The sequence below is a fragment of the Tachyglossus aculeatus genome, chromosome 18 (assembly GCF_015852505.1).
Source record: "Tachyglossus aculeatus isolate mTacAcu1 chromosome 18, mTacAcu1.pri, whole genome shotgun sequence".
Classification (NCBI taxonomy): domain Eukaryota; kingdom Metazoa; phylum Chordata; class Mammalia; order Monotremata; family Tachyglossidae; genus Tachyglossus; species Tachyglossus aculeatus.
In genome coordinates, this window is record NC_052083.1 from 8,208,752 (window position 1) to 8,236,329 (window position 27,578).

General features: G+C 52.0%; 1 protein-coding gene across 4 annotated transcripts; it reads right to left on the reverse strand.

Annotated features, from left to right (window-relative positions):
* Positions 1-1,919: 1,919 nt before the first annotated feature.
* Positions 1,920-25,733, reverse strand: EEF1D (eukaryotic translation elongation factor 1 delta). 4 transcript variants are annotated; one of them, XM_038760311.1, is made up of 10 exons: positions 25,727-25,733; positions 18,622-19,778; positions 13,898-14,021; positions 13,180-13,251; positions 6,580-6,636; positions 5,221-5,320; positions 4,994-5,094; positions 4,351-4,584; positions 2,353-2,547; positions 1,920-2,012 (listed from the first exon to the last, which is right to left on the reverse strand). In XM_038760311.1, the coding sequence occupies exons 2-10, from the start codon at positions 19,776-19,778 to the stop codon at positions 1,974-1,976; spliced, it is 2,079 nt and encodes a 692-aa protein (XP_038616239.1). In that variant the 5' UTR covers positions 25,727-25,733; the 3' UTR covers positions 1,920-1,973. The 4 variants fall into 4 exon arrangements, with proteins under 4 accessions (XP_038616239.1, XP_038616238.1, XP_038616240.1 ...); XM_038760310.1 differs by lacking the exon at positions 25,727-25,733 and adding an exon at positions 22,592-22,684; XM_038760312.1 differs by lacking the exons at positions 6,580-6,636; positions 25,727-25,733 and adding an exon at positions 22,592-22,684.
* Between the last annotated feature and the right edge of the window lie 1,845 nt (positions 25,734-27,578).

Here is a 27,578-nt window from a genome sequence, read left to right on the forward strand (position 1 = left end):
GGGCCAGTGTCCAGCCAACAGCTGCCCAACGCAATTTCCTCAAGAACTAATAATAATGTTGGTATTTAAGTGCTTACTATGTGCCAAGCACTGTTCTAAACACTGGGATAGAGACAAGGTAATCAGGTGGTCCCAATCTTCATCCCCATTTTACAGATGAGGCAACTAAGGCACAGAGAAGTGACTTACCCAAGGTCACACAACTGACAAGTAGAGGAATCTGGATTAGAATCCACAACCTCTGACTCCCAAGCCAGGGCTCTTTCCACCAAGTCAGGGCTCTTTCCACCAAGCCACGTTTCTTCTCACTGGATTACTTCCAGACTGAAAATTCCCAGACCTGGAAGTGGAATGCCGAAGGATGTCTGCTTCAGAAGAGCAAATGGAAAGACAGATGGAAAGCAAAACATTTGGCTACAGCCTGAGAATAAGTGACTTTGAAAAGGAATGGAAACTGGGAGTGTGCTTTGTGACTGGATTCACTTTGTGTTTTCAACACTATTGTCACAATCTGGGCCTCGGCTGAAAGCTCGTCAAATAACTGATGGTTTAGTTCAAGCAAGGGCAGAAAGAGGACGCCCACATGATTTGTACAGCCGTCCAGGGGAGTGGGGGGAATTAACACACACGTGGGATTATGGTGGTAATTTACCTATATAATCTTGGGGTAAAACTCCTGCGCCTAAACCCGAAGACCACACAGATACAGCCGTCCAGGGGAGTGGAGGGAATTAACACACATATGGGATTATGGGGGTCATTTACCTATATAACCTTGGGGTAAAGTTCCTGCGCCTAAACCCGAAGACCACACAGATACAGCCGTCCAGGGGAGTGGAGGGAATTAACACACATATGGTATTATGGGGGTCATTTACCTATATAATCTTGGGGTAAAGTTCCTGCACCTAAACCCAAAAACCACACAGATACAGCCGTCCAGGGGAGTGGAGGGAATTAACACACATATGGGATTATGGGGGTCATTTACCTATATAATCTTGGGGTAAAGTTCCTGCGCCTAAACCCGAAGACCACACAGATACAGCCGTCCAGGGGAGTGGAGGGAATTAACACACATATGGGATTATGGGGGTAATTTACCTATATAATCTTGGGGGAAAGTTCCTGCGCCTAAACCCGAAGACCACACAGATACAGCCGTCCAGGGGAGTGGAGGGAATTAACACACATATGGGATTATGGGGGTCATTTACCTATATAATCTTGGGGGAAAGTTCCTGCGCCTAAACCCGAAGACCACACAGATACAGCCGTCCAGGGGAGTGGAGGGAATTAACACACATATGGGATTATGGGGGTAATTTACCTATATAATCTTGGGGGAAAGTTCCTGCGCCTAAGCCCGAAGACCACACAGATACAGCCGTCCAGGGGAGTGGAGGGAATTAACACACATATGGGATTATGGTGGTAATTTACCTGTAGAATCTTGGGGTGCCATATTACTCATCTTGGGGGAAAGTTCCTGTGCCTAAGCCCGAAGACCGCACAGATACACACTTCACCACCCCTCTCCAGCAGCCTAAATATCACTATATTCCACCTTTGAAACACCACTGAAGTTCCTCCTCCAAGAAGCCTTCCCCAAATTCCCCCATTTTACCACCCCAGCCCTTCTACTCCTCCCCTAGACAGCGCAGACAAACCACTACGACAAGTCTGAGATGAGGGAATGAATGTATGGCCTCCAACACCATTTGTTGAAGACGTGTACGTGTGTGCATGCTCCCCAGTCCGACCCCAGGGGGGTACGTGCCCGGGAACGTAGGTGCGGTCGGGGTGAAACAGGGTGAGGTGCCTCTCTGCTGCTTGGGAAGCCTTGGGTCCGTGGAGTCAGATGTGAGTGCCCCAACCCCTCCTCCCAAGCCCCCGCAACAGACAGGTGTCCACTGACATATGCTCCAAGCTGGGCTCTTTATTCGTTAGTTTCACACAAGTTTCGGGAGCGCTTAGATCTTGTTGAAAGCGGCAATGTCGACACTTTGAACCTGGAAACAGAAAAGGCAGCCGTTCGGTAAGATTACAGGGGTTGGGCAGAGGCAAAGTCTTCTCTCACATTCCTTCAGCCCAGGTGCCCCCGCTCCCCACCTTTAGCCCCCAATCCCTGATAACTAATTCACGCCCCACCCCAGAGATAAAGACAACTCCAGCCAGCAGCACCCTAACATTTCCCCCTCGCTCAAGGCCACCTCCTCTAGGAACTCTTCCCCGATTTACCTCGTCTACTTCCCTTCTGGAACCCTCTCCTCCCTCTCCTGACCGTCGACCCGCCGGGATGGAAGCGCGCCTCCCCTAAATCTCGCCACGTAACCGATCCCCAGGACTCACGTAGTCTTCGAACTTGGTGATCTCCTCCTCCAGGATGTCTGTGCCCACCTTGTCGTCCTCCACCACACACTGGATCTGCAACTTCTTGATGCCGTAGCCCACGGGAACCAGCTTCGAGCCCCCCCACACCAGGCCGTCCAGCTGGATGGACCGAACGCACTCCTCCATCTTGGCCATATCCGTCTCGTCGTCCCACTGGGGAGGGAGGAGGGAGGGTTACACGGGAAGGGAGCAGATGGTCCCGAGACCCAGGTTTCACCTTGGGGTGGTTTGTGTGTGGGCATCAGCTGGGAAAATGACTTCTCCCCAAGCCACCCTGAAAAGCAGGCTACATATTCCCATTTGACCTGCTCTGCCGTCTGCACAGCCAAGGAGTAAGGCATTCACCACCTTCAGGATTCAGCCTTTCCGTGTGACTTGGAAAGGAATAACCACACTTCAAGTCCCCTAAATGCTCTAGACCAACTCTATTCGCATCCCCTGCGGACAAACTGACTTCTGTGGAATCACAGCCCCACGACACCTCTTCTAGAAAGCTTCAATGATCCTACCCTTCTTTTCCCTAACCAGAAAGATGAAGGCCAATAGGTCAATCATTCTATTCCTCTATATAATCTCTGGCACCACCATCAAAGCCTACTAGGGAGGTCTGACCCAGAACGGCTTTGCTTAATAATAATGATGATGATATCATTGATTAAGTGCTTACTGTGTGCAAAGCGCTGGAGAGGTTACAAGGTGATCAGGTTGTCCCTCGTGGGGCACGTGGGGCACAGTCCTTCTAGACTGTGAGCCCACTGTTGGGTAGGGACCGTCTCTATATGTTGCCAACTTGTACTTCCCGAGCGCTTAGTACAGTGTTCTGCACACAGTAAGCGCTCAATAAATACGACTGAATGAATGGGGCTCACAGTCTTAATCCCCATTTTACAGATCAGGGAACTGAGGCCCAGAGAAGTTAAGTGACTTAATAATAATAATAATGGCACTTATTAAGCGCTTACTAGGTGCAAAGCGCTGCACACAGCTGACAATTGGAGGAGCCGGGATTTGAACCCATGACCTCTGACTCCAAAGCCCGGGCTCTTTCCGCTGAGCCATGCTGCTTCAGGTACAATGTCCATCCGTGGCCCCTTCCAACCGCTCTGACTCAGTCGTTATTACTCTATCCACATAGATGGGGACTTTGTGTGTGTCCGTCTGTTCTTCCTGAACAGATTGGGAATTCCCGGAGGGCAAGGACCGTGCTGGCTCTCTAAGAGCGACCACAAGCAGCTGATAAAAGGATTTAGGAACGACTCAAAACTGAAGCAGTGAATGCTGGGGGTGGAAGATCAGGTAAGAAGCAACAATGTAGTGAGGCTTCAAGGCTGTCCATCCCCTCGCCCCCTCCTACCTCACCTCCCTTCTCTCCTTCTCCAGCCCAGCCCGCACCCTCCGCTCCTCCGCCGCTAATCCTCACCGTACCTCGTTCTCGCCTGTCCCGCCATCGACCCCCATCCCACGTCCTCCCCCCGGGCCTGGAATGCCCTCCCTCTGCCCATCCGCCAAGCTCGCTCTCTTCCTCCCTTCAAGGCCCTGCTGAGAGCTCACCTCCTCCAGGATGCCTTCCCAGACTGAGCCCCTTCCTTCCTCTCCCCCTCGTCCCCCTCTCCATCCCCCCCATCTTACCTCCTTCCCTTCCCCACAGCACCTGTATATATGTATATATGTTTGTACATATTTATTACTCTATTTATTTATTTTACTTGTACATATCTATCCTATTTTATTTTGTTAGTATGTTTGGTTTTGTTCTCTGTCTCCCCCTTTCAGACTGTGAGCCCACTGTTGGGTAGGGACTGTCTCTATATGTTGCCAATTTGTACTTCCCAAGCGCTTAGTACAGTGCTCTGCACATAGTAAGCGCTCAATAAATACGATTGATGATGATGATGATGAGGTCGACCGTGAGGCTCCTCCCCGCTTCAAAGCTGCCAATGCCGGGCTGCCACTCACCGGCTTCACATCCAGGAGGATGGAGGACTTGGCGATGAGGCCGGGCTTCTTGGACTTCTTCTCGGCATACTGCCGCAGCCTCTCCTCCCGCAGCCGGGCCGCTTCTTTGTCCTCCTCCTCGTCGTCGCTGCCGAACAAGTCGATCTCATCGTCCTCGTCGTCCTCCGCCGGGGTGGCTGCCTTAGGGGCGGGGGCTGGGGCTGATGGCTCCACTTTCCGCATGGGAGACACGTGCTGAGGAAAAAGAGAGGGAAGGGGCCCGGAGTCATCGGCCAGCCACCCGGACACGGACCCTGGAGGGAAGGACGGCAGTCCGGGAGCGAAGGGAAGCAGTGTGGGCTAGTGGAAAGAGCATGGGAATCAGAGGACATCTGCTCTGTGTTGCCGGGCAAGGCACTTAACTTCTCTGTGCCCTCTGTAAAAGGGGGATTAAGACTGTGAGCCCCATGTGGGACAGGGACTACTGTGTCCAACCTATTTATCTTGTTTCTACCCCAGTGCTTAGTACCTAGTGAGCACTTAAATACCGCAAGCATTATTACGGGTGCCACACGGGACTCTCCGCCACACGTAACGCCCAAATCGGCTCAGAAATTCGGGCAGGGGAGGAAGGGGAGAAAACGGGGGTCTTGAAGAGGCTCACCTGGGTCTGCGGGGCTGGGGAACGGTGGGAGGGAGAGCATTTCTCCAGGGTGCTCAGCCTTGCTTCCAGCTTGGACATCGCCAGCTGCAGGTCCTGAATAACTGTGTGGCAAAAGGGGGAACCTTCAGTGCCCACCAGCAGCTCAGCCTCAGAGCCCACCCCGGCCCCACTACTGGCTCCTTCCCACCCTCCCCGCTCGGGCCCAGTTTCGCGCGGGCCCTTCTCACCACCGCGAAGGCTCTGGTTCTCCACCTCCAGGCTGGCGACCCTGCTCGCCAGTTCGTTGTGGTCCCCGCTGGGGCCCGTGGAGGAGCCTGCTGGCGCGCTCTGTAACAAAGAGAGAGAGCCCAGTGAGCCATCCGCTTGGCCATCCCAGCACTGGCTAGGAGAGAAGCCGGAGAGGAAAACAGGAAAGCAGGCTGGCAGAGGGGAGGAAGAGAAAACTCCAGTGCCATGGAGGGAGGGTAGCGGAGCAAGAGGAACGAGGGATCGTTTTCTTTCCTCAGCCTCGGAAAAGCTCCGCCGTATCCAACCCCACGGTATCTCAGAGTCCAAAACAGGCCGGACTCCCGAGTCCAATGCGGATGCACCGACGACATCTAGAAACCTTCATAAACTTGCTCAAAGTAGAGCACCTTGGGGATCTGCCCCTCCACTTGGGCTCAGGCAAGGAGAGGGGGCTGGAAATTGCTTCTCTAATCTCCCAGCACAATCCACGACCTCAACAACCTCCTGCCACCACTGTGCTTGCTTCATTGTGCGGGCGCGCGCACAAGCACGGTTTTTATTATCTTCCTGGGAGCCCCCTGAGGACAGGGACCTCAGCGGCCTGCCCCTGGGGACTGGCCCAAGGGAGGGAAAGGAAACCACAATCTGAGTCCGGCACACCCTAAGACTTTAGTAAAGTCTCCGGAAACTTGGCCTCCCCGAGGCTGGCAGGACCACCTGGGTTCTCAGTCTCTTCCTTCCACGCTCACCGTCACATGGCTGGGGTAACAGTGAAGCAGGTCACTGGGAGCTGCCTGCCAAGACCGTGAGAAGGGAGAAAATCCCGCAAGTTTGGCCCTATTAGGGTAATTGATGATTAAATTCCAATCCCTCAAGGGAGGTGGAAATAACACCGAAGGAGAGCAGACCTGAAGCTGAGGGAGATGGGTTGGATTCACCCCAAAGGTCAGAACCGGACGGAGGAACCCCGGCTGCGAAGCACCGTGTCTCACACGGACCTTGGGGTGCAGAGACGGCAGGTGGCTTTTCCCGCCGTAAAGACGACGAGGCTCGGAATCAAATCCGAGGCCTCGGGGAAGTCTGCCCATCTGGGTTTTGCCCACCACTCCAGACCTTCATAATTTGTTTCTAAATTCCTCGTCCCCTCCCATTTGGCTTTAAGTCTGGACTGATTCAACACTTAACTGCAACACTGGCTCTGTCAGAAAAAAACAAATCAGGATATGGGGGACTGGGCAGCCAACCGGGGGTGTAACTTGGGTTCAGGGACGAAAGGTGGCTGCCCAGGACTTGAGGACACAAGGTTGGTGGGTCCACCCCAGGGGCCCCCATTTCCCTCTGTCCCCGGAAGGACTTACAGCACCCGCGTCTGCCTGGCTCGGGGTCTCAGGGGGGCTCTGCAGAACCGTCTTGAGCTGGAAAGGGGGAGGGTGGGAGTGGAAGAAAGGTTGATGAGTGAGCAAAATGGGGGAGAGAGACGTGGCCAACGTGCTCATGCAGGGGATATCCCCGATCTACACAGCATGCACAGGGGATCACGAGGACGTGGTGGGAGGAGGACAAGATGCTGACTGCCAGCCCTGCTCCAGCTAAATGCCCAGATGACGGTGGCATCTGGTCTGAGACCCCCGATGCGGTCTGTTCCCTGGGGCCTTAATGTGGCCCAGGTGGAGCCAGGGAAGCCACTCCCGAACCGTCCTTCTCCCCTCTTCAGAAACGTGCCCCAGCTCTCTCCCCCGACCACACATGCAGATCTCAGCTTGCTCCCAGGAGCGGGGCCATTAATTAATTGTATTTCCTGAGCGTTTACCGGGTACAGAGGACCGTATTAAGTGCTTGGGAGATTACAATATAACCTAGTTGGCAGACACGCCTCCTGCTCTCCCTACTCCATTTGGTTCCGTAACAGTTTGGCAAATTTGCCATCAGGGTGAAGCCAGGTTGATACATGTCCCACCTTTCCCAAGCGCTTAGTACAGTGCTCGGCACACACGACTGAATGAATCTTTCCCCCCTCCACGAGCTCTCCCCTCACCCCACAGCTCTGTAATATTCCACTCCCTCTGGCTCCCAGGCTCCAGCCTATGTTTCTCCGTGCCTCAGTTACCTCATCTGAAAACTGGGGATTAAGACTGAGGGCTCTGTGGGACAGGGAGTGTGCCCAGTCTGTATTTACCCCAGCACTCAGTACTGGGCCAGGAACAGACGTGTTTAACAAATACTATTAACCAAAGACAAAAAAACTCCCCCAAAATTGAAACAAAAAACCCACAAACCAACAAAAAACAATTTAAAAAGCCCAACAATAAAACAAAAATAAACCACAACAATTTTTTTGTTAAATAACCCTTCACTGGACCCACCTAGGGTGGCTAATCTTTCTTCTTCTTAAAAGTATACTTAGTGTTACCAGGCAAGCTGTTATCAGCGGTTCCAGCGCTTAGAACGGTGCTTTGCACATAGTAAGCGCTTAACAAATACCATCATCATATTATCAGTTGCATTAGCAGCACGGATTACATCAGTGACAAGTTTGGATGGGGGTCCTGGGCTGTGGGGGGGCCACCCCACCCTACCGATCGGCTGACAGATCGGAGAAAAGGACCCCCCAGGAATTACCAGCAATTTGCAGACGCTGCTGACTGGAGCCAGAGTAACCCAGAGCGCTGAACTTAACCTTCAAAGGCCACGGTACCCGGGGAACCTCAGGGAAGAAGGGACTGGGGTGATTTGGAGAGGGGCCAAAGAACCAGGGTCAGTGGAGGAAAGGGTAGGGAGTTGTGTTGATTTGTGGGAGGAATTTTGGGATAGGTTTGGGATTCATTAGAGGCTCTGTTCTTTGTTACTACGGATTTTTCCAGACGGTAGTGGGGTGGTGCTTCAGAAATAATAATGATAATGGTATTTGTTAAGCGCTTACTGTGTGCCAGGCACACAGTAGAGAAAAGGCCTGATGTGAAGCGGGATGTCAGAAACTGTTCCCCTCTGATGGAGTGGGGCCAGGCAGCAGCTGTAGTCCACTTCATCATCCACAAACATAAATAATGTGGATTATTATTATTATTATTATGTGGCTCACCTACATCATCAAGGCTTCACTCACTGCCTGCTTGCCTCCCCCACGATTTCTCCCCTTTGCTGCAGCGCCCAGGGTCCAACGCAGAGGCACCTAACAGGCTCCACCAGCTACAGCTGCCCTCCAAGCCCCCCCAACCCTCCTTCCCTCCAGTCTCCTGTGGTCTACACCCCTCCATCAATTAATCAATCAACGGTATTGAGGTAGAGGCTACATCTCCTCCTGTACAACCACGTGGCCAGTACGGGCAGACAGGGATGAGCCCGGGTGGCTCCTGGAGCCAACAGGCTGCACCACTGGGAAGCAGCGTGGCTCAGTGGAAAGAGCCCGGGCTTTGGAGTCAGAGGTCGTGGGTTCAAATCCCGGCTCCGCCAACTGTCAGCTGGGTGACTTTGAGCAAGTCACTTCACTTCTCCGTGCCTCAGTTCCCTCAGCTGGAAAATGGGGATTAAGACTGTGAGCCCCCCGTGGGACAACCTGATCACCTTGTAACCTCCCCGGCACTTAGAACAGTGCTTTGCACATAGTAAGCACTTAATAAATGTCATTATTATTATTATTACCACTGGCCACTGCACAGATGGAGTCTCGGGCATTTAGTCGCCTCAATCAAGGCTGTCTGGAGGGGGGAAGCAGAACATTAAGCCAATGAGAGGAATCCTAGGTGGGTCTGAAGAAAGTAGAGAGTCAGAGCACCAGAACCCTGGGGTCTCCCCAGAATGTAGACTCTGCATTGACCTTCTACAGTACAGCTGCCCGAGGGGAAGTCATCCTGGCTGGTTTTTCTCCCAGGAACAAACAACGCAGTGGAAACAGAGGCCGAAGTCTCCTTGGCCCCAACCGGACGGAAAGGCCGAAGGGAGAAATCGTGGCTCTAAAAGTCCAAGGGATGAGAGGCCATTCGTTCTGAATCTGAAACTCCTGACGGAGGAAAGAGGCCTTAAAAAAATGGGATCTGTTAAGCACCTACTTACTACTGTCAGGCTCTGTACTAAATGTTGGGGTAGATTTAGACTGTGAGCCCACTGTTGGGTAGGGACTGTCTCTATATGTTGCCAACTTGTACTTCCCAAGCGCTTAGTACAGTGCTCTGCACACAGTAAGCGCTCAATAAATACGATTGATGATATAAGGTCTTCAGGTCCTGCATGGGTCTCCGTCTCAATCCCCCATTTTACAGATGAGGTAACTGAGGCCCAGAGAAGTGAAGTGACTAGCCCAAGGTCACGTAGCAGACATGTGGCGGAGCCAGAATTACAACCCGGGTCCGAGTCCTATCCACTAGCCTTCATGAAAACCCCCCAAATCCCTCAGACTGCTCACTGCAAGGAATGAGAACTGTTTACCAAGGTCTTTCCCCTGGCGACCTCACGTCTGATCTGGCTTATTCCTCGCCAAATGCCTCAGGGATCATTTATAAAGGGTCACTTCTTCCGGGAAGACTTTCCAGACTTACCCTGCCTAATTCTGGTCTCACTGATTTCCCGGGGTCCACCCGGAACCAGCACAATCCACAAGGCTATGGCATTTGTGCTCTTCTCTAACTTATCACGTTCCCCACCTCTGTCACTTACAACTGTACATATATACCACGTCCCCAAGCAGACTACTGAGTCCAAGGGCAGGGACCACGTCGTCTTCTTCCCCCGTCCTTTCAGTGCCCAGTTCAGGGCTGTCCAAAATAGACTGCCAAAATCACGTACACACCTCTGGGCTCTTCACGCCAAATCACGATACAGAACATATTTACGATTCTATTTATTTTGTGAATGTTTTGTTGTCTGTCTCCCCCTTCTAGACTCTGAGCCCACTGTTGGATAGGGACCATCTCTATATGTTGCCAACCTGTACGTCCCAAGCGCTTAGTACAGTGCTCTGCACACGGTAAGCGCTCAATAAATACGATTGAATGAATGAATGAATGACCATGCCCTCTTGCATCACTTTTCACGGGGCATTTTTCCCCCCACACTCTCTGGGCAAACAAGCCACTGCCCCTTACCCACCCAGGTTTTGCAACAAAAGCCATCAATGTAGGAATACTCTGGAATTACACATTCACAATCAGACACAGTTCCTTCACACACTCCCTACAGCTTTCTACACATGAAACTGTAGTAGCCGGCTGGGCCAGGTGGGAAAAGAAACACCCTCTTGCCCCAACTTGGGGCCCGGGGGAGACACATACATGCACACCCCATGTGTGATGTGCCTGCTTCTGTCCTCATGAGAAAAAGCACCAACAGGAGTCTCAGGGTGTTTAAGGAGAGAGCCCGGGATGGGGTGAGCAGAAAATCCCAAATCCTGGGGTTCCTATGACCCCAGGGGAAGGAGCAGAGCGACTGTGGCTCAGCGGAAAGAGCCCGGGCTTTGGAGTCGGAGGTCATCGGTTCAAATCCCGGCTCCGCCACTTGCCAGCTGTGTGACTTTGGGCAAGTCACTTCAATTCTCTGGGCCTCAGTTACCTCATCTGTAAAATGGGGATTAAGACTGTGAGGCACCACGTGGGACCTGATTACCTTGTATCTACCCCAGCGCTTGGAACAGTGCTTTGCACATAGTAAGCGTTTAATAAATGCCATTATTATTATTATCATCTGAACACCACACCCCAACTCAAGGAGGCCGCTTTCCCAGAGCGCTTCTGGAGCTTCAGATGCAACTGGAAAACACCGGGAGCAGCTGCGGAATTCTCTGAAGTCGGACTGCCTTCCGACATCAGTCGACCAAGGCGGAGTAACATGGCAGGAGGGGAAATGGCTCAGATTTCTACCTCAGGACTACTCCGAAATTCGGAAACGCCCCTGTCCCCGACCCAGCCTGACCTATGAGAGCTGCTCACTCGATCTCCTCCACCTCGGCCGTTTGCACAAGAGAGACCAGAGGCTCTGGTATCAATTGCTTCTTCCCGCTTGAGAAACACCAAAACCCTCCTTCCCTCTTCCCGGCCGCCCCCTCCAACGGGGTGCAGCACAGAAGGCGGTTAGTTCCCAACAGGAGTGGGCCGAGCGGCAAAGCGGAGCAGAAAGAAGAGGTACGTGCAGACAAATGTGGCTGCCTTCAGGGCTCCTGGTGCTCCCAAGGTGCTGGACCGGTCCAATTTCCAGCAACCTCCCAAAGAGGCAGAGATTTTCACTTTCTTTGCAAAGAGAAAAGCTGAACAGTCTTCAGTTTGACTTTCTGCTCCCTGAATTAAGTCAGGTCTGCCGAATCCACAATAACATAGCCAGTTACAGGGAGAGGAGAGGCAAGATTACACCTCCATCTTCACTTTGACCTCCCACTCCCTGAATTAAGTGTCAGGTCTGCCGAATCCACAGTTGTCTACTCAGTTACAGGGAGGAGAGGCAAGATTATACCTCCATCCTTCCTGAACTGCTGAACCTGCTAACTGTTCTAGGCCTCACGTTTCGGGTCTCCAAAGTCTTTGCCCCTCATGCCTGGGAATCTAAAATCCTCTTCCATTTTAGGACAAATGGGGTTCAGCAGCCAGACCCTTGAGGAGTCGATGCTGGGGCTACCTCTACTCTGAATCACAGCTGGCAAGGGGGTGGGTGGGAGTTCAAGACCTTGATACTTAATCTTCTCCTCTCAGAAAGAATGAGGCTGGGAAACCTCGAGGTCTCAGGGCAAGTCGCTTAACTTCTCTGTGCCCCGGTTTCCTTATCTGCTAAAATGAGGATTCAATGCCTGTTCTCCCTTCCACTTAGACTGTGAATCCCATCTGGGGCAGGGACTATGCCCGACCTGATGACCTTGTATCCACCCCAGCACTTAGTGCCGCGCAAGGCACTTAAGTGCTCGACAAATACCACGATTATTGTTAGAAAGGACTCCTACGTCCAGTCCCGACTGGTTCTCGGGGTCCCTTCCGAGATCCAATCCAAGATCTCCTCAGCCCCAATAATGTGGCTACATCCCACCTAACTGTCCCAGGTCCTCACGTTCTACCTGCCATTGGCAGCGCATGGCTGAGACCCTCTCTCACCCTAAAACCCCTCTCCCACCCCAAAACCCCTCTCCTCGATTGAGGATATTTGGTCCGGCAGAGTTTGTGAGCCTCCAGAAGGCCTTCTGTTGGGGCATCTCTAGTCCATGACTCAGGGGACTACCCCAGGTAGTGGAAAAGCCCCTCTTCACAGGTCCTTAAGTAAATGTTTGCTCGCAACAGGAATCAGTAGAGCTAGTGTAGGCCCCTGCAGCAGGGCGGTGGGGAAGCGGAGAGGCCCCAGGGAGGGAGAAGACAAAAGCACCGTTTCAACTGGCCCAGACCCACTCCCTGGGTGCAGCAGGCTGAAGGCTCCATTTCTCTGCACATCCCCTGGCAGGAAGCAAGCAGGACAGAGAGAAGGCAGCAGCTCTGTGTACCCTGGAAACCAGGCCCAGCCCCGCTCCAAGCCCCCACCCCTGCCCCAGAGGGGACTCAACCGGGCGACTAGCGAGGAAATTCATGCGTTTGAGTCAGTCCGTCGAGACTGAACTGTCAGCTCGGAAAAGCCAAGGAGGTAGGGTGCCCATCTAAAGGGCCGAGGGTCTTTACAAATCCTGGAAAACCTTTTGTGCCTCTCTGCTCCCATCCGACGGGCAGGGTGAGAGGCCTGTCTGGACAAATGAGACTGCTATAATAACCAGAGCCGGGGAGAATCGCCCCAGACTCCTCAGAGGTACACAGCACTGCACACCTTGTCCTTTCTCAAACGCCAAATAGAGGGATGGAAGGCGGGGGTGGGTTAAAAAAAAAAAAAATCAGCAAACAGGTCAACCACACAGACTATGGAGGCCCCGCAGCCCCCACCCCAGAGAGGGAGTGGGGGGACGGGGGGGACACTCCGGCAAAAACGGCTGCGGGTGGCCAACTGGTCAGGGCGTTCCAGGTACTCACTCCGGCCAGGGATTTCTGGATATTCTCTCTGGCTCTGGCAATGTCGCGGAGGATCGTGCTGGCTCCGTTCTCCTGCAGACAGTGCAGAAAGAACCACAAAAAAAAAAATTTTTTTTTTTGGCTTTTTTAATTTGGTGGGGGGGGGGGGAAGGGGAAAAAAAAAATCAAGAAATCTAGAAAGAGAAAAAGTGACATGAGAAATCGCTCAGTGGGAAGAAGCAGCAGAAAAAAGGGATCCGTTTTCCCTTCGATGGTTAGTCCGAAAGCCACCTTCCCATGTAGTGCCCCTGGGCCTACTCAGTCTCGCGGAATAGCACCTGGACAGGACCTGATGACCCAGATGGCAAACGAGCCCAGGACCGGAGGGCAGCCGGACAATTTTCGTTTCCTCAACTGCACCCGGCCCCTCAGGCACTCCTTCCTCTGCTGCGGTTGCTTCTTCGCCGCCTTTCAACGTTGGCGGGGCGGAAACCACCCGGAAAGGTTATCATCCTGCCCGGCTCCAGTTACGGCGGGCACTCCGGAGGGGCACGCGACCCCAACGACTTGGCCGTTAGCGAGACAGAGACACACACAGGTGCGGCAGAAGCAGCAAACGGATCCCCCTACTCAGGGAGCCCGAAACTTCCCAGTCCCCGGAGGGGAACAGGCGGATTTACCTGCCTCAAAGGGCTCTGAGCATTTCCCCATTTGTTCCCACCTTCCCCTTGGACATTACCTGGGGGCAGGAAGAGCTGTTGACGGGCCCGTTCATCTGCTCGTAGAACTTGCGCTCGGCTTCGTCATATTTGAATTTGTCAAACCAGATTTTCTCTTGCATCAGGAAGCTGGTTGCCATTTTTCTGCGGAGAAGGAAGGCGAAACGAAAGGTCAGCACCAAGAGCAAACAGAAGGAGAGACTCTGGCTCCGAGATCTGCCGGTGACTACCTCGCCCACGCGCCTCTTCACCCAAATCCGGGCCCTGTAACTTCCCTGTCCTGTTAAGCCCCTTCCGAGCAATACGAATCCTATTAGGATATCGGGGCAGGCTCACGGGCCACGCATCCGGAGCTCCCGCACCATGGGGAATGGGAACTCATGGGGGAACTAAGGACATCGCCAGCTATGCGGTGGCCAAACTGGTCACAAACTGGAGGCCGAACAAGCCTAGAAAATTCATCCCGGCCGGTTCATTTACTGCTTTATAAGACACTGCCTACTCCAGGGCCTTCGAGCTCCCTGGACTCTAGCAGTCCCCGTCCGCTGGCTGCAGCAGAAGTTAAAATAGAGGCGAGCGCCCAAGTTCCAGGGGCGAAGACCTGATACGAAGTGATTTCAAACCACGGAGGTCACCCTGGACGAGCTCAATGCGAGAAGCAGCGTGGCTCTGTGGAAAGAGCCCGGGCTTTGGAGTCAGAGGTCATGGGTTCAAATCCCGGCTCCGCCAACTATCAGCTCTGCGACTTTGGGCAAGTCACTTCTCTGTGCCTCAGTTACCTCATCTGTAAAATGGGGGTGAAGACTGTGAGCCCCACGTGGGACAACCTAATCACCTTGTAACCTCCCCAGCGCTTAGAACAGTGCTTTGCACATAGTAAGCGCTTAATAAATGCCATCATCATCACCCTTTGCCAGCCTGCCCCTCTGTTTCTCCCCGAGGATGTAGGGTTCTCAGCCTCTCCCTTTCAGTTACATTTGGATAATAATAATGGCATTTATTAAGCGCTTACTATGTGCAAAGCCCTGTTCTAAGCACTGGGAGGCTACAAGGTGATCAGGTTGTCCCACGGGGGTGCTCACAATCTTAATCTCCATTTTCCAGATGAGGTAACTGAGGCCCAGAGAAGTGAAGTGACTCGCCCAAAGTCACACGGCTGACAAGTGGCAGAGCCGGGATTTGAACCCGTGACCTCTGACTCCAAAGCCCGGACACTTTCCACTGAGCCACGCTGCTTCCCTGGATCTACTGCTCAGGGACCAGGAGACAGTTTGGCTTTGTAAATTGGAAGTACTTGATCAAACAACTCCAAATTCCACATCTCTGCGACTGCCCAAAGTGTTCTGGGCCCAGCACCAATGAGCACTGGAAGAGAGCATTAATAATAATAATAATAATAATGGTGGTATTTGTTAAGTGCTTACTATGTGCAAAGCACTGTTCTAAGCGCTGGGTGGGGGGCTACAAGGTGATCGGGTTGTCCCACTTGAGGCTCACAGTCTTAATCCCCATTTTACAGCTGAGGTCACTGAGGCACAGAGAAGTTAAGTGGCTTGCCCAAGGTCACACAGCTGACAAGTGGCGGAGCCGGGATTCGAACCCACGACCATTAAAGTGGTCAAGGCCAACTGCCCACTCAGGGCCCCCCCGGTGCCTCACAGGGCGGGGTGGGGAGGAGAAGGGGCACCGGGGGCATCAGAAACAGAAAGGCACGGGTCCAACATCTGCATTTTCTCTGAAGTTGATGTCACCAAAACAAAGAGAACGGGGTCAGAGGGAAGAGATCGAAGAGCCTCCCAGGCCCCTGCAGGAACTGGTCTCTCCTCTCTAGACTGCGAGCCCGTCGTTGCCGGCTTCCCAGGCGCTTAGTACAGTGCTCTGCACACAGTAAGCGCTCAATAAACACGGTTGAATGAATGAATGAATGGTCTGCGACGCAGAGTTACAGGTCAATTACCGGAGCGGGTAGGATACGGCCTAAACGATTTAACCCAACCCACGGGCCAGATCTGCGCCGAGCGAGCCAGTCGCTTCCACCCATGGCAGCCCAGAGAAACCCCAGGACACACGAGCACCCTGACACCAGGCAAGGGAAGAGTATCCACAGACAGCTCGGAGCGAGGAAGGAACCACTCCGTGGGTCAAAACGGCTGCCCTCCTGACATCATCATCATCATCAATCGTATTTATTGAGCGCTTACTGTGTGCACAGCACTGGACTAAGCGCTTGGGAAGTACAAATTGGCAACACATAGACACAGTCCCTACCCAACAGTGGGCTCACAGTCTAAAAGGGGGAGACAGAGAACAAAACCAAACATACTAGCAAAATAAAATAAATAGAATAGATATGTACAAGTAAAATAAATAGAGTAATAAATATGTACAAACATATATACATATATACAGGTGCTGTGGGGAAGGGAAGGAGGTAGGATGGGGGGGATGGAGAGGGGGACGAGGGGGAGAGGAAGGAAGGGGCTGAGTGTGGGAAGGCCTCCCGGAGGAGGTGAGCTCTCAGTAGGGCCTTGAAGGGAGGAAGAGAGCTAGCTTGGTGGGATTGACATCTGACTAAACACCACAAAGAGGGGAGTCTGAAGAATCCCGGGGATATCCAGGCCTGACAAACTCGACAACCCACCAAGTTCTTCCCACCGACTCCCCATCCAGCCAAGCTGCCTGATCCCACCAGGAAGGAACATTAATAATAATAGTAATGCCATTTACTAAGCGCTTACTATGTGCAAACCACTGTTCTAAGCGCTGGGGAGGTTACAAGCGCTTAGAACAGTGATTTGCACATAGTAAGCACTTAATAAATGCCATCATTATTATCATTATTATTATTATTACAAGGTGATCAGGCTGTCCCACGGGGGGCTCAGTCTTCGTCCCCATTTTACACATGAAGTCACTGAGGCCCAGGGAAGTGAAGTGACTCGCCCCAAGTCACCCAGCTGACAAGTGGCGGAGCTGGGATTTGAACCCATGACCTCCGACTCCAAAGCCCGGGCTCCTTCCCCTGAGCCACGCTGCTTCTCATTAGGAGGTTCAAACGAGGCCCACCACGGCGAGGGGGGGGCACAGAAGCAGAAGTGAAAAATACACTAGCAGTCCCTCGAGGGCCGGGTCCTCGTATAAAGAGACTAGACTTGAGCCCGTTGTTGGGTAGTGATCGCCTCTATATGTTGCCGACTTGTACTTCCCAAGCGCTCAGTACAGTGCTCTGCACACGGTAAGCGCTCAATAAATATCATTGAACGAATGAAGAGCCTTAAGTGGAGGGACACTGAGCTAAAAGCCATCACCGCACTCAGACCGCTTTACAAGAGCCTAACTCGCCCCACGGAGGGGCCGGTGATCTCCCTTTACCCCAAGAGCTCTGCCATTCCTCTTCCCCTCCCCAATAGGCCCCTTTGGATCGCCACAAGCCCCACGCGACGAGGACAAAAACGAGGACGAAAATTTGTTAAAACCTCGTCGTTCAGCCGCCGACCCATCCAAATATCACACATCCTCCTGACTCTTCGGAACCTAAGCTCGCAAAAGGCTTGGGACCCCAGTTTACAACGCGCATTCTGGATGGCAACTGAGTCAACGACAGCTCAGCAAGCGCTCTCGTTGGGAAAGTCTGCACTTTGCTCCTAGCCAGGAGAGCACGGCAACAGGGAATATCGGTACGGGATCACGTACAATGAAACGGTCCACGAAAGCTTGCCTTGCAGGCTTCGTGAAAAGTTTCTTTCTGCGACACGGCACCAAAATTGCAGGCTTTCGACGACCGCTACCGCAGAACCGGCAAGGCCCTGTCTCTCCCTCGGCAGGTGCTGGGCACGTGTTTTGCCGCCCCTTCCTCTCCCCGAAACCCTCCTGCTCGTGGCTCTAAACCACCCAGCTCCTTCCCTAGGCAAGCGAGGGCCCGTGCCAGGACCGTTCTTCGGGCAAACTTACCAGGGCCCTGAGCCGTGGGGGAGATGGGACAGGAGAGAGCAGGCGGGGGAAGAAGTATGACAGAAATCCCGCCCTATATCCACCCAACTAGGGCGGCCTGAGCGTTTTCAATCTCCTAAGGGCAGTGAGTGGCACGGAAGAGATCACTGGTGAAACCGAAGGACCGATAATACATAGCAGACATCGTAAGGAGTCACTGCATTGCAGTATTGCATTATGTCATTCCCTCATTCACACCCCTTCCCTGTTTCTTTGCTTCCCACCACCTAGACAGGTTAGAAAGTTTCTGGAGGGTTTCCCCGCCTGCGATGAGCAACAGCTGGCCAGAGAAAGCAGAAGAGCCTCGGCGCCTGCTCAAGACAGCCCGGACGGGCGATGCCACCTTAGACCCCACCGGGACGCTGGGTCCCTTTCCCCCCACATAATAATAATGAAGGCATTTATTAAGCGCTTACTGTGCGCAAAGCACTGTTCTGAGCGCTGGGGAAGTTACAAGGTGATCAGGTTGCCCCACGGGGGGGCTCACAGTCTTAATCCCCATTTTCCAGACGAGGGAACTGAAGCCCGGAGAAGTGAAGTGACTTGCCCAAAGTCACACAGCTACTTGGCGGAGCCGGGTTTCGAACCCACGACCTGTGACCCAAAGCCTGTGCTCTTTCCATTGAGCCACGCTGCTTCGCCTCTCCCCCTCCCCGCCGTCTCCCCCTCCCATTCAACAGCCCGCTCTGCGGAACGGACGCCGGGAACCGAGGTTCGGGGGGGAATCGGTGACCAGAGAAAAAGCTTTTCCTACTTTGGTCTGATTGCAGAAACGGAGTGGGGGTCTCGGGTGTCGAGGAGAGGGCCGGGTGCCGAGGCGGCCGGCGGGGCTTTCCGGGCGAGGGCCGGGCGAGCCGTCCGGAGGGTTCTGGCGGCTCGGTGGCGGGCGCCGGGGCCGCCGAGGGGCGGCTTGCCGGGCCAGCGCGGCTCGCTGTCCTCACGCGGGAAGTAGCAGGTGGGCGGAGGGGAGTCGGCCTCCTTGGGACCGCAGGGCTCGGCCCGCTTGGGCCTCTTGCCGGGGGGGTTGCGGTTCCGCCTGTCCTTCCGTCCCCGGCGGGCTGCGTCTTGCCAGCCCTCCCGCTCCTGCAGTCTCACCTTCCCCGGCGGGTGGCCGTCGAACGCGGCCTGGTAGAAGCAGCGCTCGGCGCTGGCGAACCGGGGCTCCGCCGTCGGGGCCCGGAGGCCGGCCGGCTGGGGTTTGCCGTTGGCCGGCGGGCTGGAGGGGCCAGGCCAACCGAGGGCGAAGGGGGGGCTTCCCGTTGGGCCCTCCTCCCCGGCCGGGGGCAGCCCCGCCGCGGCCGGGGTGGGCACGGCCGTTATATACCCTTCATCCGGGGTCCCCCACCCGCTGGCCTGGTGGGCCTCCGGCCGGGGCAGAGCGGGGAGGTCCAGAGGCCGAGGAGGGGCGGACACCTGGGTGCGCTCCACGAACGCCCTCTCGGCCCGGTCGAAGTAAAACTTATTGACCCAGATGCCGCGGACCACGTGGTGGCAGGCCGTCCGGTTCCCGTGGTCGCAGGGGGTACCCGCCGGGGGCGGCTCGGCGGCCTCCGCCTCGGGCCCCTCGCCCGCCGGCCCGTCGGCCAGCATCGCTCGGAAAGTGCGCTCGGCCCGGTCGAAGAGCGGCTTGTCAAACCAGACGTGGTCCGCCGACAGGCCCACCAGGGCAAGATCCAGGCCGGGGGTCTTGTGCCTGGGTGAGCGCTTCCTCTTCTTCTGCATCCGGGGGTCCTGCCCACCGCTGTCCCCGGACTCCTCCTGGCTGAGGCCGTTCAGCGCCTCGGGGGGAGGCGAGGCCTCAGGGGCCGCCTGCGCGGCCTCCCGTTCGTAGTACCGCCGCTCCGCTTCGTCGTACTTGCGTTTATCTTCCCACACGGTCTCCGGCAGGCAAGTGGGCTTCCTTGACCCCATCTTCCCGGAGGTGCAGCGTTAAAAGGCAAGCACAAGAAGGCAGTTGCAACACAGCTGAACAAACCAGGGGGATACGTTAAGGAGTTTCTTTCAATCGGTCACAAACCTCGGGGGTTCTAAGAGGTAGAAAAGCACCGGCCGTCCTTTAGAGAACCAGTCCCGAATGGTGGTATTTGTTAAGCACCTACTGCGTGCCAGGCACTGTACTAAGGGCTCGGGTAGATACAATTTAATCAGGTCGGACACACAGGGCTCACGGCCCAAGTAGGAGGGAGAATAGGCATCGAATCAAACCCCCATGTTCACAGTCGAGGAAACTGAGGCACAGAAGTTCAATGACTTGCCCCAAGTCACACAGCAAGCAGCGGGCAGAGCTGGGATTAGAACCCAGGCCCGCGCTCTTTCCACTAAACCAGGCTGTTTCTCCAGAACTCCCAACGTCTAACAATGGGAGGCTGGAATATATTATCGAGGTCCTTTCCTCCTTTCTATCTTCTGTTTTCATTTCAACAAGGGGCAAAAATATTTCTTCCCCTGCCTGTCAAAGCTGTGTCAATGCCTTCTGAAGCGTGGCTCAGTGGGAAGAGGCCGGGCTTGGGAGCCAGAAGTTATGGGTTCTAATTCCGGCCCCGCCACTGTGGGACTCTGGGCAAGTCGCTTCTCTGGGCCTCAGCTACCTCATCTGTAAAATGGGGATTAAGACTGTGAGCCCCACATGGGACAACGTGATCTCCTTGTATCCCCCCCGAGTGCTTAGAACCTTAGAATAATACATTATTACTATTATTATTCTGAAACAAAGGCCAGTGGAGCTTATCAATCGATCAATTGTCTTGAGTACTTGTGCAGAGCACTGTACTAAGCACTTGGGAGAGTACAAAGATAATAATAAAAATGATGGTACTTGTTCAGAGCTTACTATGTGCCAGGCACTGTACTAAGCGCTGGGGTGAATTCCAGCAAATCGGGTTGGACACAGTACCTGTCCCACATGGGGCTCACAGTCTCAATTCTCATTTTACAGATAACTGAGGCCCAGAGCAGCGAAGCGACTTGCCCAAAAGTCACACAGAAAGTGGCGGAACTGGGATTAAATTTTTTTTAAAGGTATTTGTTAAGCACCTTCTGTGTGCTGGGGTAGATACAGGTTAATCAGGTTGGAAACAGTTCATGTCCCACATGGGGCTCAGTCTTAATCCCCATTTTACAGTTAAGGAAACTGAGGGAGAGTTGTGTTTAGTGACTTGCCCAAGGTCACACAGCAAGCCATTGGCAGAGCCGGAATTAGAACCCAAGTCCTTCTGACTTTAAGGCCTGTGCTCTCTCCACTAGGCCCTGCTGCTTCTCTATTGGTTTTTTTTGTCCGTCTCCCTCTTCTAGACTGTGAGCCTGTTGTTGGGTAGGGACCGGCTCTATATGCTGCCGATTTGTACTTCCCAAGCGCTTAGTACAGTGCTCTGCACACAGTAAGCGCTCAATACGACTGAATGAATATTATTGCTTCTCTGTTGAGTGCATACTGTGTGCTGAGCACTGTATTCATTCATTCATTCATTCAATCGTATTTATTGAGCGCTTACTGTGTGCAGAGCACTGGACTACACAGACAGGCGACTCTTGGGTGTCACGTAGTGCTAACAAGAAAACTCCTGCACACAACAGGCACTCAAAACTACAGATGAGTGTATGCCCTTTCCCTCTGGGCCTTCTTATCTGCTTCCCCCGATCTCTCCCCCAAATCTCGAACCTCTATCCGCTAGGAAAAATTGGTCTAGAGAGTCCATCTCACTACATTCTCTAATAACGAGTGCCCGGTCATATAGATTGGTTATTTATTGGGAAATCTGTAACTTTTATAAAGGACAAGTTCAGCTAGAAATGTCTATGAGCAGAAGCAGCCCAACGGCTACTAGGCCTGCCCTGGAGGGTATTGCAAAAACGCATAACCCAGGGTGTCCAGGAGCATTGGAAATTGGGTTCTAGTCCCGTTTCGAAGCATTTGTTAAGCACACACTGTGTATACGTTTGTAAACGTAGCACGGGAGACCCAAAATAAATACCACTAAATTGAGGGACTTCTGAGCAAAGGAGGGGACTTAGTAAAAAAAGGTGAGAAAGCACTGTGATGACCCAAATTCCTTAGGAGCACAATAAAAAGGGAATTATTATCAATCAGTGGTATTTACTGAGTGCTTACTATGGGCAGAGCGCTGTACTAAGCGTTTCAGCTCATCCGAAAATGAAAATGAAAATGGAGCCACCGTAACTCGAATCCAGGCAACGGTGGCCCACTTCGGAAACACAGGGGGGGAGAGGCTCAGCCGGTAGAAATTCTTATTACAGTTAAACAATAGAAAAATTAATTGACTTTTGGTCTGAAATCCTTCAACTAGGTGCTTGGCAGTTGAGGAAGGAGGACCTTCAGTTCTAAGATTCAAAAGATGCTCAAGGTGGAACTTGATGCTACTTCTGGGAATCTTCAGCCTTCTCAGGAAGTGTGTGTTTCAGAAGACCTGCCTTCCCGTTAAGATCTAATTTTTGAGGATGCCCAATATGGCACTATAAGCTTGTTGTGGGCAGGGAACACGTCTGCATCGGACTCTCCCAAGGGCTTAGTTCAGTGCTTTGCACACAGTTGGCACTCAATAAATAGAATTCAGGAGCCAAAACTTCAGGTCTGTAAGAAAAGGCTTAATTACCAGCCAAAAATCCTCATCAAGGCAGGGCGAAGTCATTAAAAATAACATGACAGCAAATAGCTAGGAAAGGGAAACTGGTTTCAAAGATCAACCCAATTCTTCCCTCCCCAGTACCTTCTTAGTCCAGCTTTACTCGGGGTGTCCAGTTGTTTTCTGATGGATGGAGGGGAGCGGGGAGCTAGGAAATGCCCAGGAGGGCTTTTCTTAGGCATGGCTCATTGTGATCTCACAGAAGAGTGTGATATCATCATACTGCACTCTACCTCGGCTGAAAAATGCGGATTAAAACTGAACTCCACGTGGGACGCGGACCGCATCCAACCTGATCATCCTGTATCTACCCCCAAAACTTAGTTACAGTGCCTGGCACGTAGTAAATGCTTAACAAATACCACTCAGAAAAATGAATCCCATCAGTGGCTAAGGCGACTCCAGCTGTTCTGTCCCCCTCTTCCCCCAAAAAGGAGGGGGGGAGAGATAATGTAGAATGGGAAACTGCTTGTGCCCACATTTCTTCCTCTATGACCATCATCTTTAACTGATCACTCTCTGGCAGCTCCTTTTGAGATGCTTTCAAACATATTTATGTGTGCCCTATACTACAAACTCCTCCCAGCACCACCCAGCTCGCCCATCATCTCTTTCCTATCATTCCTATGTGCTGGGGTTCGGTTGAATTGGATTAACTTGTACTTTCCAAGCGCTCAGTACAGTGCTCTGCACACAGTAAGCGCTCAATAAATATGATTGAAAAAAAAAACGGAGCAGCTCACCTGTCTAATCCACCCTCCTCTCATTCCACTGAGTAGGGAGGATTGGTGGCTGTTCATTAAGTTATTAAGTCCATTAAGTTACTCTTTAGAGGCAGGCTTGTACCAAGTAAGGGGAGCTGTTCGCTTTTCCCTCTTCCAGGACACATGCTGGCTATAGTCTCCAGAGGGGATGGGTCTATAATTTAACCATACACTGCAGAACGCTTGAAGAGGCCAGCGTTTCCCTGAGGGGAAGATTAGAGCATCCCAAATCTACCGGGGGCTGGAATCTCTGCCTCCAAACAGCCGTATCCGCACTTAACGACTCCACCCATCGAGCAATCAGTGGTATTTACTGGACACTTCCTGTGAGCAGAGCACTGTACTAAGCAGTTGGGAGCGCATGATACAAAAGTTGGTAGACACAATCTCTGCCCACAAGAATACTGGGCTGAGAACACCAAAAACAGAGACAGGAACATGTGGAAAGGCAGAGGGCCCAGGGCTAAGGAAAGGACATCCGTCCAGCAAGTGTTATTTCAGGCCCAGAGAGCTTGGCTACTGGTCATTTACCAATTTTCTCCTTTCTACCTCACCCACTTAGATCTAGGTGCATGATTAACTCAAACTGGATATATTTTAGGGATAGGGGAAAAGAAACAATTGGGCAAAATAGTCACAGTGTAACCTGAGGATTTTAGTCACACTGAAGAAACTAAATATTTCAAGTTACTCTTGGGCAAGACACTTAACTTCTCTGCGCCTCAAGTTTCCTCATCTGAAAGACGGGGATTCAAAACCTGTTCGCCCTCTTCCGTGTGCCCGATGTGAGAGAGGGACTGTGTCTGACCTGATTATCTGATAGCTTCCCCAGCAATCAATCAATCAATCGTATTTATTGAGCGCTTACTGTGTGCAGAGCACTGTACTAAGCACCTGGGAAGTACAAGTTGGCAACATATAGAGACAGTCCCTACCCAACAGTGGGCTCACAGTCCAGCAGTTAGGAGTGTTTGGCACACAGTAAGCACTTAAAAAAAAATACCTCAGGCTTAGGGTGGGGAAGGAGCTAAAGGACCAAATAAAGGCTAAAAGCAAAATCAGGCACAGCGACCATAAAGCAGCAACACTTTACCGCTGAAATACACCTAAGTCATGTGGGATTGCTGATTAAATCTGGGAGGTGCTTCAGACGCCGAGAAACCAATTTGCCAGACTGAAATGAGTTGGATATTATGTAAATCACCGCCCACGGTTTTCACTCCCTTACAGTAAGGGTGTCAAACTCATATTTACTGGTGGCAGAATGTCTTCTCAAAGAAACGAAGCTGCTGCTGCTGCTGAGAGGGATGCAGGCTGTGGAAACTGGCAAGAGGGAAATGACACGTGCTCATGGGAGCCCACACCAGCTGGGAGTTTCAACGGTTGCACCTGATTACATTCCCAACCAGGTGACAAGTTTGGCTGACGGATGGCTCACTGCCATCTCCTCCTCCTCCTGTGGCCCCTTTATGTCTGAAGGGCCAGCTTCTCCGCCAGCGCAAAATTCTCCCAAATCACTCTGCAGGCGGGATACTAATCTTTTGAAGGGGATCTGACTCTGTACCAAATGCTGGGGTAGCTATCAGATAATCAGGTCAGACCCCATCTCCGCCTCACTCTGTCTCTCCCTAAGCGGGATACACTTTGGATCAATTCTGTGGAAGGCATCTGGGGCAGCAAACCTTTGGGTTCTCCTTGCAGGGAACAGGTCTGCATTAGGTAATGACGACAAACTCCTTTGAAGCACATGTTTTCAATTTGGAAGCGGGGGGAGGAGATCCCAGCGCGTAGAACAGTGCTTTGCACATAGTAAACACTTAACAAATACCATTATTATTATTATGAAAACAAAATGCTGAACTTTCGCAACTAGATTTTTTAGCTGTCTGCCCAGGAACCCACAAGTATAAAAGACAACACAAATGACAACATCATCTACTAGACTTCCCAGACTGAGCCCCTTCCTTCCTCTCCCCCTCGTCCCCCTCTCCATCCCCCCCATCTTACCTCCCTCCCTTCCCCACAGCACCTGTATATATGTATATATGTTTGTACATATTTATTACTCTATTTATTTATTTATTTATTTTACTTGTCCATATCTATTCTATTTATTTTGTTAGTATGTTTGGTTTTGTTCTCTGTCTCCCCCTTTTAGACTGTGAGCCCACTGTTGGGTAGGGACTGTCTCTATATGTTGCCAATTTGTACTTCCCAAGCGCTTAGTACAGTGCTCTGCACATAGTAAGCACTCAATAAATATGATTGATGATGATGATGACTGTAAACTCCCTGAGGGTGGGGATCATACCTAACTCTACTGTACTAAGTGCTTAGTACAGTGCCTGGCCCAGAATAAAGTGTTCAATAATTGCTATCGATTGGTCTGGTAACCACTACTCCTGAGGTTGACAGAAGAGACACGACAATGCTGGAGACGCTGGTCAGTACTTACTTTTTTAGCTCCTAGGACAGCATAAAGGAAAAGGACCAAAGTTAGACACAGCAGAAAAGAAATTCCCTCAAGGACCCGAACCTAGGTCAGGAAGTAAATCTGTAGTAAGTCACCAAGAGACCCATCTTCACAAAGGAAAGGTGAACATTACAGGAAATCAGTAAAATCTACCTCCACTCTAGCTGTAGGAATACCCAATAACAATAAGCAGAAGATAAAACAAACAGAGCCAGGCAAAAATTAAGCCCCAGTCAAAAATCCCATCCAAAAAGAGAAGTCACAACCATCAAGTATTTGACTTTACTATCCACTTACATAAAATATAAGGAATGCATATTGGCTTAGGGATAGAGGAGACATCGGCTAATCTTCATTTTGCACATTTCTCCTTGTTCATCCGGTATCTCCGCACAAGCAAAAAAACGTTTTCCATCGAGTTTTTCTAATATAGAAGAGATTATGCTGGTAGTCAATCGGGGACTCAGCCTTCGGGGTTTCGGGATGATACCAAGCCAGTTTTCCCGCAGTACGTTTGAATGAGAACAGCCAGAGCTGTGGAAACCACCTGTTCTTTAATTTTAATGAGATGCAGTCACTGGCTATTACAGTTGTAATTAGGCACCCACCCATTTCCTTCCTTTCTGTTTAATGAGAGCACTGACAAGCACTTTGGCCAACCCGCTAGAAATTAAATCCCTCACTTATATCCCTATTCACAATTCATATGTCACCCAATGAGAGATGTTCATCCTTCTAGGAAATGCACACGGGTAAGAGGAGAGACGGAAACCGAACTAAAACCACACGGCGGGCAAGTTTGAAGCACTTATTTTATCCTGCCTTGAGCGCTGCGGCCTCCTTGCTGACCTCTCTCCCCCGCTTAATAATAATGACGACATTTATTAAGCATTTACTATGTGCAAAGCACTGTTCTAAGCGCTGGGGGGATACAAGGTGATCAGGCTGTCCCACAGGGGCCTCACAGTCTTAATCCCCATTTTCCAGATGAGGGAACTGAGGCACAGACAAGTGAAGTGACTTGTCCAAAGTCACACAGCTGACAACAGGCGGAGCCAGGATTTGAACCCATGATCTCTGACTCCAAAGCCCGGGCTCTTTCCACTGAGCCACCAGCCCACACTTCACTCCGCTGCCCAGACCCTTTTTCTACACAACAAGTCCACGTTTCCCCAGTCTCCAAGAGCCCCTAGGGGTTGCCCATCCACCTCCGCCAATAGAAATTCCTTACCATCGCCTTTTAATTCATTCATTCATTCAATCGTATTTATTAATCGCCTCGATTTCCTCGCTTTCCTACTATAATCCAGCCTACACGTTTGGCTCCTCTGCTGCCAAACCACTCACTGTACCGTGATCTTGTCCATCCTGTCACCAACCCCTCATCCACGGCCAGGCCTGGAACTCGCTCCCTCTTCAAATAATAATAATGATGGCATTTATTAAGCGCTTACTATGTGCAAAGCACTGTTCTAAGCGCTGGGCACCGTTCACTCCCCACCTTCAAACTCCTCCAAGAGATCTTCCCCGACTGCTCCCTCGTTTCCGCTTCTCCCGCTCCCTTTTGTGGCACTCTTACACTTGGATTTGCGCCTTTGCTTCACCCCCTCCCTCACTTATATCCATATTCACAATTTATATTCATGTCTCTCCCCCTCTAAACGGTAAGCTCACTGTGGGCAGGGGACATGTTTACCAACTGTTATATTGTACTGATCCAAGAGTTTAGAACAGTGCTCTGCACACAGTAAGCGCTCAATAAATACAATTAATACACCACAGGCCACTAGTCCAGCAAAGTACATGGGGCCAGAGTGATTCACGTACGAAGCAT

Coding starts and splice junctions, on each gene's coding strand:
- EEF1D (XM_038760311.1), bottom strand. CDS start 19,778: ATGGGGTCAAGGAAGCCCACTTGCCTGCCGGAGACCGTGTGGGAAGAT. Junction 13,252..13,897: donor ACAGCTCTTCCTGCCCCCAG/GTAATGTCCAAG, acceptor CACTGTCTGCAG/GAGAACGGAGCCAGCACGAT. Junction 2,548..4,350: donor TCCTCCTGGATGTGAAGCCG/GTGAGTGGCAGC, acceptor CTCCCTCCCCAG/TGGGACGACGAGACGGATAT.